The 15,454-nt window shown below is 44.9% G+C and overlaps 1 protein-coding gene across 1 annotated transcript in view; it reads right to left on the bottom strand.

The window, feature by feature from the left end:
- RRP15 (ribosomal RNA processing 15 homolog) overlaps positions 1-13,938 on the bottom strand; it is a 43,174-nt gene extending 29,236 nt beyond the window's left edge. The window contains exons 1-2 of the mRNA XM_032786267.1: positions 13,859-13,938; positions 1,895-2,175 (exon numbers count right to left, since the gene is read on the bottom strand). Of these exons, the coding sequence (XP_032642158.1) occupies positions 1,895-2,175; positions 13,859-13,922 (345 nt within the window). The 5' untranslated portion in view covers positions 13,923-13,938. The remainder of the gene's footprint in view (positions 1-1,894; positions 2,176-13,858) is intronic.
- Between the last annotated feature and the right edge of the window lie 1,516 nt (positions 13,939-15,454).

Raw genomic sequence — 15,454 nt, 5'->3', positions numbered from 1 at the left:
ATTAATGAAGCCTGGGAGGAAACTTAGCCCATTCCTTTTCAGCAAGAGAGTGGCCAACTAGGAGAAAATTATTCAAAAAGGAATCCTTCTCCCTCTCCCTCTACCCCCTAAAATCATATTCTTCATCATACAGTGTAGAACTAGCACAGCAGTCAAAAACTTTAAGTTAAATATTCAGGGCCTGCCAATAAAGGTGTGTCACATTTTGGGCCTACACTACTTGATGTTCTCCACTGAACAGACTATCATACAATGCACTGTATTTTGTAATGAGCAATGACACAGCAAAAAGAAAGCTATAAAGGAAAGAATTTGGACCAAAGAGGGAGAACATTGTTTTCACTGAAAAAGAGCTGAGATATAAAACATTTCAGTTTTCTTTTGAAGCTCACTGTTTTAAAATCCTACCCAACCATATTTTCTGCCATCATCATCAGCCACAGTAAATAGTGCTTTTATTTCCACTATGATAGTGGAAAGTTGTATTCCCCACCTCTGTTTCAGGGACAAGTTAGCAGCATTTTTTTTAAGCAATTTAACAGTGTTCTAGTCATAGGGATCTTACACTAAGTCTGCATCATACAAAAACTCTTTCATGAAATTACAGAGTCCTTATCTTTATCGTTCCAGGCAGACTACTATGAATTCATGAGTTTATGACCATGCTCTGGCCTTTGATCAAAGGAATTACCCTATTCTAGCTTCCATCAGCATGGAATTAATAAAAGGCAGACTGTTTTCAAGTTTATCCAGGGGTGAACAAATCAGTTTACAGCCTCACAGCCCACCACTAATTTGTGGTACCCCACATATTTATTGGATAAAACCAGGTATTCAGCAAGAACAGTAACTGATTAGATTCCTTACTGTAATGCTCTGTATTCAGAAGGTGGGCTGCAGCCACCACAGTATGTCCCAGCTAACCAAACTGCTGACTGGGTCTTCCCATTAAAACAGTATTGTTAGGCCAAGGCATTTAAAGTGTTTCTATTCTGTACTTAATACCAAGGTAAATCAATTTTCTGTTTTTATCACAATTCTTCATAGGAAAAGCAGCTAATCTACTTAATTAGCTACACAATTTTGTTTTATTCACCTGACAATTTCAAAACTGCATGCAACCTGGGATGTTTAAAACGACCATATGCATAACATGAGAAAAAAATACTCATTGGGCAAGAAACTGAACTGGAAGCATGATCCACTAGACCAGGTAATCAAGCTCCACTCTGATTTACGCCCAGAAGTTAAGCCACAGCAGAATTTAGCCCAAGGCAACTTTTTTGGGTCAGCTTCTATGATACTAAGACATTGGAACTTTATAAATGGAAAAAAAACATAACACTTCAAAACACACCTATACCATACATTAAAAATAGTCTTAAGAAAAGTGAACCAGCAGATGCTTTTCACCCCCGCAACAACACATACTTAATCCAAAATGAGAGCAAACTCCAATCACAATACTCCCATTGCCAAACACTAGACCTTATTGTGATCCAAAAGCCTGTATGGATAAAGAGACAGGCCTTCAGCATGTCCTGAAGGCCAGCAGATTCAGGCTACTTCAGATCAAAGAGTGAACGCATCCCAAAGGTGAGGCAGGGCCATAACCAGGGCAGGGTAAGTGGGGCAGTCAGCAGGGCACATAGCTACCGGGGTGGAAAAATGGGGCGAAGAAATGAAGGGGGGAAAAACAGTAGGGGATGGAAATATGCTTGCTCACTCTGGGTGCAAAAATGCCTATGTTATGGCTCTGAATTGAGGAGTCCACATGGAGAACACTCTACCAGCAGCTTCCCCATCTCTACCAGGGTGCTCCAGCTCAGGAACACCCACTAAGTGCTGGTGTGGCAGTACTGCACAGGGATATCAAAGACTGTCTCTTTCTCACCTGCCTCTTTTTCTCTAGCTTCTCTTGATTTTCTCTCTCTCTTTCCTTCTCCAGCTCTTTACTTTTAACCAATATGGTGGATTTACTTTTGGGAATCTTTTTGTTAAGCACTTTGGCCATGGCCTCCGCCCAACCCGCACTTGGACCAGCCTGGGATTCTGCTTCATTTTCATCCATGTTGCCGTGGGCCATCGCCTCATCCTCATCGTCACCGTCACCGTCTATCGCTTCGCCCGCTGAAGAGAAACTGTCTTCTGGGAGCTCTGAACTCCACTCGGAACCTGAAGAAAGAGGGAAGATGTCAGATTCCCTGCTTCTGAATGCCCTACCATTAAGAGAATTCCTCTCAAGCTGAAATGTTACAAGAGTTCAGGACCATGCACCATTTCCTGTTACAACTAATTCCTCAAGATGTCCAATGGGGCATACATCATTATAATGAATTTATTACAAAGTACATTGTGTAAGCATTTGCTCCTCTGAGTGATGATTTAAGAAGTTAGGTGGGAGCGAAGAGAAGAGAGCCACAATAATTTATTATGGGATTAATGAACATTTTGATGATTAAAAGCGGCAGATTTCTGAGAAAAAGCTTTTCTGGTAAAATATTAAAACCGCAACACTGACACCTAGTGTTTAAATAAATATAACCAGGCAGATTAGTTTAACGGTTGTGTGACATTTACCCACAAATACACAAAGCTAATTCAGATTAGTACGCGGTCAAATTAAAGTAAAAGATCCTCAAAGCACAATTTCCTAGGCAGATAGAAAGTATGCAGAGGGCTGTTTTGTGGCTCTAGGATCCAAAACACTTGCTCAAACTTTCCCAAAACACTGAGCTCCTATGTCACAAAGAGATGCTCAGGTCTCCCATGAGACATACGGGGAAACACCTACGCCTCTACCCCGATATAACGCGACATGCTATAATGTGGGTTCGCATACAACGCTGTAAAGCTCTGACATACTGCTCTGAGCAGCGTGTTAAGGGTGTTGGGCCAGGCCGGGACCGAGGGGTTCGATAAGGGGCAGAGGGTTTCAGGGGCAGTCAGGGGCTCCCCTGCCAGGGTCTGGGGGGGCAGGAGCTGTGGGAGGGCACTTTTGGGGACCCCGCAGTCCCAGAGTGGCCCAGGGGATTCGCCAGGGGCCGGGAGCAGCCCGCTCTGCTTCCCTCGCCCCAGCCCCAGCCATGGCTCAGGGGAGGGGGCTTGGGGGAAGGGATCTCCCCCACACTCACCAGCAGCAGCAGAAGCATAGCAGCCCAGCCTCAGCCTGCTCCACTCCACCAGCTCCTAGCTGCAGCGCTTCACTTCTAGCCACAGGTGAGTAGAGGGGGTGTCCTTTCCCCAACCTACCCGCACTCACTGGTGGCAGGAAGCAGAGCGGCGCGGCTGGGAGGTGGCAGAGTGGAGCAGGCTGGGGCCGCATCACTCCGCTTCCTGCCATCGGTGAGTGCGGAGGACATCCTTTCCCCAACCTCCCCACACCCACCGGTGGCAGGAAGCGGAACAGCCCAGCCTCAGCCAGCTCCACTCCGCCAGCCGTGGTGCTCTGCTTCCCGCTGCAGGTGAGTGCAGGACCTTTCCCCAGCTGCCCCCCTGCCCCCGCATACATCCCTTAATCACCCAAGCAAACTGATGAAGCCTGCTTTGAGGGCATCGTGTGGGGCAGCAGCTCTAATGCTACCACTTGGGCTGCCCTTAATGGGTTTCAGTTCTCCCCAGATGCAATCAGATTTGAAGCTTGACCTGGGAACAAGGAGAGATCTTTCATTGCATAGCTAACCCACTCCTTCACCTTTTGCACTGACTCTGGTAACAGCTGCTTCAAGGGCTCTAATTCTCATATCATGCTTGACCCCTCAGAAAAAGGACTGCTTTGTGGTTAATGAACTGGTCGGGAAGTCTTGAACTAATTCCTGACAAACTTTCTGTGTGACCATGGGCAAGCCACTTAGGGCCAGATACTTGTTACCCTTACTCATGTTGGGCAGCAACTCAATAAAGTTAATGGGATTATTTGAGAAATAAGGCACAAACTAGTAGGAGTAAAGGTCTCTCTCCGTGCCTCAGTTCTCCATCTGTACAACTAAGACAATACTTCACTATTGTACAGGGGCATTATTTCATAGATTTATAGAGTTTAAGGCCAGAAAGAACAATTAGATCATCTAGTCTGACCTCCTGTATATCACAGGCAATTGAATTTCATCCATTTAACCCTGTACTGAGCCCGATAACTTGTGTTTGGTTAAAGCACAACTTGCAGAGAATCATCCAGTCTTGATTAAAAGATATCAAGCTATTGAGAATAAGCCACTTCCCTGGGTAGCTTGTTCCAGTAGTTAATCATCCTGAAGGTTAAAAATTGTGCCTTCTTTCCAATTTGAATTTGCCTGGCTTCAGCTGCCAGTGCTTGGTTCTTGTTATGCCTTTCCCTGCTAGATTAAAGAACTCTTTATCTTCATGTGGAAATACCGGGCCCTACTTACACACTAATTAAGACACTTCTCAAAATTCCTTCTGAAAAACTGAACAGACTGTGCTCTTTAAATCTCTCACTATAAGGTGTTTTCTCCAGCCCTAGAGTCATTTCTGTGGATCTTTTCTGCAGCCTATCCAATTTTACAACATCCTCTATAAATGTAGACACCAGAACTGGACACACTATCCCAGCACTGGTCTCACCAATTTCCCCACTCCTCTCCTCACTACTCATATCTATGCACCTAAGGATCACATTGACCCTTCTTCCCCCACAGTATCGCACTAGGAGCTCATGTTCAGTGGCTTGTCCACTACTACCCCTAAATCCCCTTCTGAGTCACTGTTTTATAGTCTACAGTCCCTCATTCTGTACATATGGCCTGGAAACACTGTTGCTGTATCTATGACCTTCAACTGGCTGTATTACTTCAATGGGACCAGCTTACAAGCGATCCAGATCATTCTGTATGACTTCCCTCTCCTGATCACTATCTACCAATCTTTGTGTCATCCACAAATTTTATATTTACTTTCAGATCATTGATGAAATTCTTAAATGGCATCAAGCCTAATACTAGCCCCTGCAGAACCCCACTAGAAACACCTAGGACTTTAATAGCATGCCAATATTAGCTGGGATGCTGTTGTGGCACATAATAAATAACATGACCTTTTCAGTATATCACTGGAAAACCAGTAACTCACTGATCATTAATATTCTTGCATGATGTATGTACAGTAAAATCCAGAAAGGATTTTATAGAGATGTGCTGCAAATATGTTCTTAAAATGTACTTGGTAAGTAGTGCCTAAGCCACCCCTGTTCCACACCAAGGAATGTGTGTCTCATGTAAATTAAGCAAGCTGTGACCAAAGACCAAAAAAAAGGCATATTTATGCAACGTAAACAGACGCATCAGGAGAGCAAGTAGGGAGAGATGACTAATAAACGATCTTGCAGGGAATGGCGACTGTGCTCCGATGAAGCATTTGTGCCTCTTGAAGCAAGGTCAGTGAACTCTGGAAAGATCCAAGAAGGGGAAAAAGCCATTTTGGCATTCATCTCTTGAGGGACTAAAGAGGCCAGAGCTCCTGAAATCACAGAATGTTGTGTCCTTCAACCAATGGGTCGAAGACTCTGGGATCTCAGGATACGTGAGGCACCTGCTTAGGCAAAAATTATTTGCTGAAATTAAGCTTTAGAAACAAACAAAAATGCACTTCTAAAACTAATCTTCTCTCTCCTTACTCCTTATACCTGTTATCATTTAAACCCATGACTTTTACAATAAACCAATTTGCTGATTTGATTAAAATAGAGTATTTGTTAACCCCAGTAAAGATAAGCCGCTGGGTAGTGTCTCTTTAAGGACACAGCAAACCTAATAACGTCTTTAAATGGGCAGGAATAGGGCTGGACACTAAACAGCATACAGTTTGGGGGAAATTTGGGATTGGGAGAGTGTTGGAGTCACTGAAAAAAAAGGAGGCTGGCAGTAAAAGCCAGCATGGATATGGCTATACAGCAAAGAGAAACCCAGGGCTGACCCATGCCAGCTGACTTGAGCTCACAAGGCTTGGGTTGTGGGGCTGTTTCATTGCTGTGTAGACTTCCGGGCTTAGGCTTGCGCCCAAGCTCTGGACCCCTCCTACCTTGCAGGGTCCCAGAGCCTGGCACGGGCCAGCTGCAGGTTTTCTTTGCTGCATAGACATACCCAGTGTGACTTGCACACTTTGTATGCTGGCTCTTGGTGTAGGGCTGTGAGCCACAGCAGAACAGCATTTAAGGTACCCAGAGTTGCAGGGCACGCAGCGACACAACCCCTTACCAGTCTGGGTTGAACCCCAAAGCATCACAACACCCCAGTTCAAGAAGATGCCCTATCATCGACTTCTTTGAGATCTGAGTTAGCCAGATCTCAATGCATTTAACATGTGCATTATTGATACTGCACAGCATTGGGTTTTTTTTAACCAGAATACGATGCAGTATTAAATCAAACGCCTTACAAAATCTGAGTATATTACATCTACACAATTACCTTTATCAACCAAACGTGTCATCTCAAACAATGAAATCAGGTGTGTTTCACACGATCTATTTTCCATAAAATCATGTTGCCTGGCATTAATTATACTCCCATACTATAATTCTTATCCCCCGAGTCTCAAATCATCGCCTCCATTATTTTGCCTAGAACTGACGTCAGGCTAACTGGCCTATAATTACCAAGGTCTTCCTTCTTGCCCTTTTTGAATATAGGCACAAATTAGCACTCTTCCGTCTTCTGGAATTTCCCTGGTATTCCAAGATTTACTAAATAGTAATGCCAACAGGCCAGACATCCCCCCAGTCCCCCTGGGTACAAGTTCTCCAGGCTTGCTGATTTTAAAAAAAGGTTGATCATGTTTAACGTCATCCTTGGTTAGAGGTTACTAATGAAATGGAAAGTCCTTAGGATAGGAGTATGTCATCTTGCTTCTATCTAAATAAAAAACTGAAATGTTTACTGAACACTTCTGCCTTCTTGTCGTCATTAATAATTTTATCATCTCCATCTATTAATGGGTCTTTACTATTACTATGATTTCTTTTGTTCCTAGTATATTTTAAAACCCGTATTGTCCTTAGCCCTGACAGCCATGGATCTTCCCCTGCTGTCTTTAGCTTCCCTGACAAGTTTTGTCATTTCATAACTTCTCATTAATATTGACTGCTATCAATATTCCCTTTTTTTTCCATTTGTAAATATACAGCTTTTTTTATTTCTGATTGCAGCACAAGATGAGCTTTTAGCCAAAGTTGTCCCCTTTCTTGATAATAAAAATGCTTCTTAAAGAACGTTCAATTTTCATTCACATGTTTCTGTCTAAATTTTTCCTCTCAGTCAATTTCACTCATAATTTTCCTCAGCTTTGGAAAGCTACCCTTTTTGAAGCAACAAATATATTTGTTGTTCATTCAGATGGTCTTCTGCTTCCCTTTATTGGATATAATCAGGACATGATAACTGGGCCCTAAGTAACCACCAACTTTCAGTCCAGTGATTTATTCCCTACAGTGAGATCCAAAATAGAGTCACTTCATGTTGGGTGCACTACCTTTTGTCTATAATTTTAAAAAACTCTAATGATATTTTACTGCTGGCTTCATGAGACCTCCAACAGATGTCTTCCAGATGGAAGATACCGCCCCCCCCACCACAATTTTTCTTCCACACGTTACAGACAGATGCTACGGCAAGGAGAACCAAAGAAAAGCCTATTCGTAAAACTGTGCCCAGCATGCATTTTCCCTTCACCTTCGTCCTCCCTTCCCTAATCTCATCTCCTCTTTCACCCTCCATTTCCCCAACCTACAATCCCCACCACCACACCACGTCCCCAACTATACGATTCTCAAAATCTTTCATTTGGACAGCAATAAAAGGGGTCATGCCTGAGGGAGAAAACAGTCAGAACCGAGGCTCACAGAGCTTGCAAATGGAATTTGTGTACATGCACTTTTCAAGAAAGCAAATCCATAACACATATTTAGTTAACTGTACAGAATACCTAGGTGAAGGAGGGGGGAAAAAAGATTTTGAAGAACTGAACTATTTCATCCCAGAGTCAGAATCAGCCCATCCCACTCCTGAGGGGTAATTTCTTATTTGCACAGGGCCAAATGGTTAGTGAATTTTACTAGCCCAGCAAATTGGTAAGTTAAGTCCTTTGTCCAAGATCACTCGGCAAAGCAAGATGGAGCCATGAACAGAACCTAAGAGACTTGAGCCCCGGGCTCTTAATTTAAGCAAAACCATGCTGCCCCTCAGTAACCCAGACGAAACTGCAGTACCATTGCACACACTGGATACCTTACTCCACGAGGAGTCTCACTGTCTTCCACGGAATTTCTCATGGTGCAAGGTACTATGCAACACAAGTAAGGGTATCATGATCTGGCCCTGTTATGCTTATATGAACACTATTGTGAACAGTCAGCATTTGGATCGAATAAAACTGCAGTGTTCTCAGAAGTATATTTATTTAAGCCACAAAATTCCATTAGTGTTCTGTGTCCATGTCGTGATGCTGTATCCCCCACATGACCCATCATGAGAGTAGGAAGGAGAACTTCATGAGTGCTGATCCTGGAGTTAGCGCAATGATAAAATGGAAGACATATTCTGCCATCATCCCATCTTATTTAATAACTTCTAAAAGCTGCACTGTCCTTATACTACCAAGATGTCTTCACACATCCTGCTTCCGTGAGTCACCCGCAGGCTTCTGGACATGTGAGAATGGGTAATCACACAGCTGTCGTCTATTGCCTACTAACACAAAGAATTTGCCAATTATTCAGCAATCCACTCTAGACCTCATCTATACCACACAGTTGGACCAGTTTAATTTATGAGTTATTTAAACCAATGTGGTCCAATCAGTGCAAACCCCAGTGTTGAGATTTATTTTGGTTTAAGAGTGCTCACACAGCCTTTTGAACTGGCTCAACAAAATCGGTTTTAAAACCACACCTTTAATTAAACCAGTGCAACTTTCTCACGTAAACAAGATCTTCAAGCAATAGCATAGCTCTGAATTTGCCCTTCTAAAGGACCTTTAGTCTGAGGATCTCCTTATTAGCATTAGCTAAACTAGGCTCGTATTATTCCTAGCTTACAGATGGGGAAATTGAGACAGATGTAAACCTATTTAACACAGGTCAGAGTGAGTCAGCAGCACTGTCATGAGCAAAACTCAGGAGTCCTACACACCACTTTCATGTTGCCAACTCTTCCAACTTCATCACAAATCTGGTGAGATCTGATGTAAAGTCCTAGCTCCTGGATTCATGTGATTATGTGAGAATTTCAGCTTTGATTACAAAAAATCTTCTGCCCTTCCTGGTATTGAAGAAAAGCTTCAAAACATCATACAAGTGTACCTTAAAGGCTCAGAATCCAGAAGACAAACAAAATGAACCCAAAATGAATTACTTTTAAAACTCAGGATTTTTTGTCTGTAGGGTTGGCAACAGTGCTCTATAGACTTTAAAAAGCACTAGTTTTAGAAGAGCCAAATCAAAGCAGAGCCAAACTGATTGTGAAGTCAGGAAAAAATAAAAACAACAACGGATCTACCCTTGCAGCTTCCAATTTGTAATTTAATTTACAGCTATCTGGAGTCAACTCCAAACACTACACATTGCTTAGATTAGTTTGAGAACAAAGTTTTATCTTCAGACAAATACCAGTTCCACCGCAAGAGACACATACAAAGCACCACTGAACTAGGGTCTGACTCAGCATTTGGAATGGTAAAGAGCTATGACTTAGTGCAGGGTTTCCCAAGCTGTGGGCCGTGTAGATGAGCTTGATGTTCTATCATTCACTTCAAAACAATTTTTGAAGGTGGTTGTACACGAACCAATAAAGTTTGGAAACTGCTGATGTAGTGACATTTTCCTTTGCTCCCAATCATAAAGTTACAGCCTTGGGGCTGGTCTACACTATGGGGGGGGAGAGGAGGGGAGCGCCAGGATCGATCAAAGTTACGCAACTTCAGCTACATGAATAACGTAGCTGAAGTCAATGTACTTAGATCTACTTACCGCGGCATCTTCACTGTGGTGTGTCGACAACAAACGCTTTCCTGTCAGCTCCCCTTGCGCTTTTTGTTGAAGTGGAGTACCTGAGGCAACGCTAGAGCAATCAGCAGTCAATTTATCACATCTATATTAGGCATGATAAATCGACCCCTGCTGGATGGATCGCTGCCCAAAAAGCCTTTAGTCTATACTTAAAAGTTTTACAGGCAGAGCTGTATCATTCAGAGATGTGGGAAAAAACCCACCACCCCGACCAACATAGCTATGCCAACAAAATCCCCAGCGCAGACGCAGCAATGCCAGTGGATGAGTGCTTCTATCAACACAGCTAATGAATTTCAGGGAGGTGGTGTTCCTACGTTGACAGAAATCTACACAAGCAGGCTATGCCAACACAGGCTCCATAGCACAGGCATAACCAAAGACTTTACTACAGAAATTGTAAATTGCCAAAGGGAATGGTAGAGCTAAAAATCACACGTGGTACCATGAAAGTTCAAGTGAACTTTCTTCTTTGGATAATTTAGAGACATTCTCATTGCCCACAGTAGTAACTAGAGAGGCTAGTCCTACTTACCAGACAAGTTTTGCATACTAAACAAATTTTTTCAACCAAACATATTGATTGTGTGCATCTTGAAACATCTCTTAAAAATGCAGGATAAAGCATAGGTAGCTCAGACTAAATTGAAGTGGAATGCTTAGTTTTAGCAATTTAATTCTGTTGAGAGAGGTTTTTAGGGCTCTATCTTGAACTACAAGAACTCTAACCTGGCATAATTTCAAAACCATGGTAGTAATACTGTAACCACACATGCACAGACTTTAAATAGGAATCAAACTCTTTCAGGATCTAGTTTTGCCTCTCTTAAAATACCTCTCTCTGTCTGAAACAAACAAGACCACCCTGGAGCAGGGTTCTGACATGCCTTGACATTTACAGGACACTTTATCTTGCGACATACTACCTCTTCCCAGATTGAACAGAAGACAATTTTTCATTGGAAGAAAACTTTTTTTCCTTGCCCTTATTTTTAATAGAAAAATGAATCAGGTAAATTAGTATCTGAATGCTGCCAACAACATGTTAGGGGATGAAGATAACCACTAGAGGATTAAATGTACATCACTAAGGCATATTAGCAAACTGGTGTTGAGTTAATCTATATTGGCTGCTTCTATGCGCATTTGTATTCGGTGCTGCCACAAGTGGATTTCTGAAGATCCTGCAGCAGGTGGAGATGTTTCATGTATATTTATTGAAAATAAATAAAAATAAAACTTTTCTTTCTGGAAAGAAACAGCAGTACACAGTTTATATACACTATCAAGTACTGCAGAGAACAACAGTGTTCTCTCAAAGGGGTTTTACACATCCAGGAATCAGCAAAGACTAGAGCTACTGTAGTGCCAGGCACATTAGGCGGAGGGAAGATGAGGGAGGGACCACACAAAAGTCCATATAAGAAAGCAGGAGGCAACCACAAAGCCTAAATGGAGGATCTCAGGCTACATGTACACTAGAAGCACTACATGCGGCGCAACTGTAGCATTTCTGGTGAAGATGCTCTAAGCCTACCAGAGAGAGCTCTCCCATCGGCTTTATTACTCTGCCTCCCATGAGGTGTGGAAGCTCATCAATGCGAGAAGCTCTCTTGCCCACATAGCACCGTCTACTCCGGCACTTAGGTTAGTATAACTCACGTTGCTCTGGCTGTGACATAAGTTATACTGAAGTAAGTTCTAGCGTAGACAGGATCTCAAATGTTATTTGCACCCTAGCTACGCCTGATCTACACTAGACAATTAAGTTGACCTAACTATATCACTCAGAGATTTGGAAAATTCACACCCCTAAGCAATGTAGTTAAGCCAACTTAATTTTCTAGTGTAAACAGCACTAAATCGACAAAAGAATTCTTCCTAGCTACCACCTCAGGGTAGTGGAGAACTGCTCCTGTCAGCATCGAGAGTGTCTACACTGAAGCACTATACTTAGTGTGGACTCTGCCAAAAAAAAAAAAAAAAAATGTTACACTCCCCATCCCACATCATGCTCAAAAACCATATAAAAAACCAAGGTTCCTGCAACTCCACAAGGCATATTTCTCACATAAAAAGAAGTCACTACACTTGCAGATTTAAAGTGCTGGGAGTTAAACCAGCCTTCAGAGACCATAGCAGGGAAAAGGCTGCCCAGTGTTTACACTCTCAGCTGGAAGTGCACTGGCATGGCTACATTAGCAACACTTGCAAGGCCACAAAGAGCAGTGCATTGTGGTAGCTATCCCATCATTCAAGTGTCTGCAACCTGCTTTTCAAATGCGGGGGGTGGGGTGGAGTGTGGCAGAGGCTGTGTTGTATGTATGTGGGGGGACAGAGAGTGGGTTTTTGGGGCACTGAGAGTGTGTCAGCATGCTGTCTTGCAAGTTCAGACCCCGCCTCACACACACAGCAAGCAACAGTCCACACTAATGGCTTCCTTTGCCCCGGAGCAGATAAGCTTGTGGGACCTCAGAAATGGAGCTCTGAAAGGGGATATCTGCATTCCAAAACAATGACAAGAGGGGCCACTTGACTTAAGGGGATTATGGGACGCTTCTGGAGGCCGAACAAAGCACAGTAATGCAATACCTCATTCACACTGACGCTGGGGTGTTTCAGCCAAGGTTCAACAAGCCTTAGGGTATGTCTACACTACCTGCTGGATCGACAGGTAGTGATCTATTGGGGATCTATTTATTGCGTGCAGTGTACACGCGATAAATCAATCCCCGATCGCTCTCCCATGGACTGCTGAACTCCATCATTGCGAGAGATGGAAGCAAAGTCGACGGGGGAGCCACGGTCATCGATCCAGAGCTGCGAGGACGTGAAGTAAGTCATTTTAATTCAAACTAAGATACGTCGACTTCAACTATGTTATTCTCATAATTAAAGTTGCATATCTTAGATCGATTCCTTCCCCCCAGTGTAGACCTGTGGACGGGCCAGAAGTCAGGGTGCCCGGAGCTGCTTTAATGCGCTCTAACTTGCAAATGTAGCCAAGTCCTAAACTCCCACATGTGGCTTTCCCTGAGCCTTGGGTACATACAAGCTATGACAACAAAGAGTCCTGTGGCAGGGTATAGACTAACAGATGTATCGGAGCCTTGGGTACATACAGGCTATGACAGGCCTTCTCCACCACAGGCTAAGCCCATGCACACCACTTGGGGGGCCACGTAGGGAAGATAAGTGACTGTTATTCCACAAGGAGATGCACAACACACACACCCATCCCCACCCCAGTAGATCAGTTACTGTCTGCCTCCCCTTGCATCCTACTGTTGTCTTTTCGTGCTGCTCTCCTAGGCAGCAGGGAGCCGAAAACAGGGATATCTTTAGGGGAAGCAGCGGGGATTGGGCACAGGGCGAAGCGGGGAGGAAAACGGGAACATGGCAGGCTGGAGCGGAGGCTCTGGGAGGATCAGAGCACGGGAAGGTTGAGGAGCAGAAAGAGAAGAGGGTCGGGGGTGGGGAAGGACAAAGAGAGCTTATGAAAAACCTATGGCGCGTGTGGGGGGAGCCTGGAAGATAGAAATGGGGACATTAGCAGCCTGCAGCAGCGAGGAACGAAAGAGGGGAAGAGATATGGACACCGAAAGGTGGCTTGTGGAGAAGACACTGGGGGGCGGGGGGATTGCAGATGCTCGTGCAGAGCCCCTGGGCTGCGGATGTCTCGCACCGCACAGAGCCCCTGGCCAGGCTGGGGGGTGCCCGCGCTCTCACCAGGCGGTAACGAAACCGCAGTTAGTTTTACTACATCCCCCCGCTCCCAAGGCCAGGACTCTACCCGGTGCCCCCAGCCCCTCCCGAGGTCAGGACCCATCAGCCCTTTACCGCTCTCCTCTGCCGAGTCGGCGGCGGCACCGACCCCACGTGGGACCTCCATGGCGGCCGCCATCTTGACCGCAGCGTGTCCTGCTAATCCCGCCCGGGCGGCGCCGCTGGAGCTGTGAGCACGGGTTCCGCGGCCCCACTTCCTGAAACTGCCTTCGCGGGGAGAAGCCGCGCCTCGGATGCACGGGGCGAGAGCCGCCGCCTTACCCTGGGGGACCGTAAACAGGGGGACACCCGCTTCCCGGACAGCGGTGTTGGGCGCTTGCTCGGGTGGGGCGCGGTGTGGGCGTTTCAAAGGGGGCGGACTGGGGCAAAGCAGGAACACGGGTGGGGAGCAGCAGCACTGGGGGAGGTAGGGGCTGGGGGGGCAGGAACACGGGGGGGGAGCAGCAGCNGCCCCCCTGAATCCCCACATTCCCCCAGAGCCAGGGGGCAGCCCCTCAGTCCCACGGTCATGGCCACATTGCTGCTACCTCAGTGGATGGGGTTGTTTCTCCAGCTGGGTTCCAGGAACACGGTGGGGGACAGCGGGGCTGGGGGGAGGTAGGGACAGGAACATAGGTGGGGGCAGCAGCGCTGGGGGAGGTACGGGCTGGGGGGCAGGAACACGAGTGGGGGCAGCAGCACTGTGAGGGGGTAGGGACTGGGGGGATTTCATGGGACTAATCCAGGTTTGTATGGAGCTAGAGTTTGATTCCTTAATAAAATTATTTTGAAATACATTCCGGGTGGCAACTTTCCTTTTCCTCCTAAAGACCTGCAGACCTTGCTTGCAGGCTACTCTGCCATAAACTGTGTGATATTGGTAATCACATTCTTTCTGTTCCGACTGGGTTCTTTGTATTAAAAGTAGCATCTAATTTTCATGGCTGCCTTGAAACAAGAAACATTCTAGTAAACAAGAGAGGGCTAGATAATAGATTACATGATGTGGTTAATATTGAACAATGTGAATGTTGGCAACACTAATACATTTTATTTGATTTGAACAAATTATGCTTGGACTCCCAGGTTCAAAGCTTACATTAGTGAGATAGCTACTGTCCTGCATCAAGGAGATATGTTCCACCTTGCATAAAACCTTTCTATCAAGAATCCTCACCTTACCATGAGAGTTGCAACCTGTCACAGAGAATTCATCAAGGTTGACAAGATTTGCCAAGATGTTTTGAAGGAACAGGCAAGAGAGAGGTAAAAAGTGGGGAGTTATTTGTCATAGCAGAAGACTTTTTTATGGTACTGAGAACTACTCTTCAAGCCCTTGCAATTGCACCCATTGCGGCAGCTACACTGTGGGTCCCCAGGCCTCTTTTTCCACATTTATGACGTTTAAGATCTAGGACCTCTGGGGTCAGTATATTTGTGTCTTGAGGGTGTTTATACTGAAGTTGACCAGCTGCAACAATCTGGTAGCTAAAACAACCAGGAGTTTCTCTGCCACTGAGGCAAAAATGACCAATGAAACCCTGCAAAGGGACCACTTCGGTATCCAAAAGGTCAGGAGGCCATGATACTTTGGCTTTGCTGTGATGATGATGTTAGGAACATCCATTGCTTTAAAACTTCTGTAGTCCTGCAGATCTGACCCTCTTTGTT

The sequence above is a fragment of the Chelonoidis abingdonii genome, chromosome 3 (genome assembly GCF_003597395.2).
Source record: "Chelonoidis abingdonii isolate Lonesome George chromosome 3, CheloAbing_2.0, whole genome shotgun sequence".
In the NCBI taxonomy this organism is placed as follows: Eukaryota; Metazoa; Chordata; order Testudines; family Testudinidae; genus Chelonoidis; species Chelonoidis abingdonii.
Note: the sequence above shows the minus strand (reverse complement) of the source record. Positions and strands in the feature narration are given on the sequence as shown.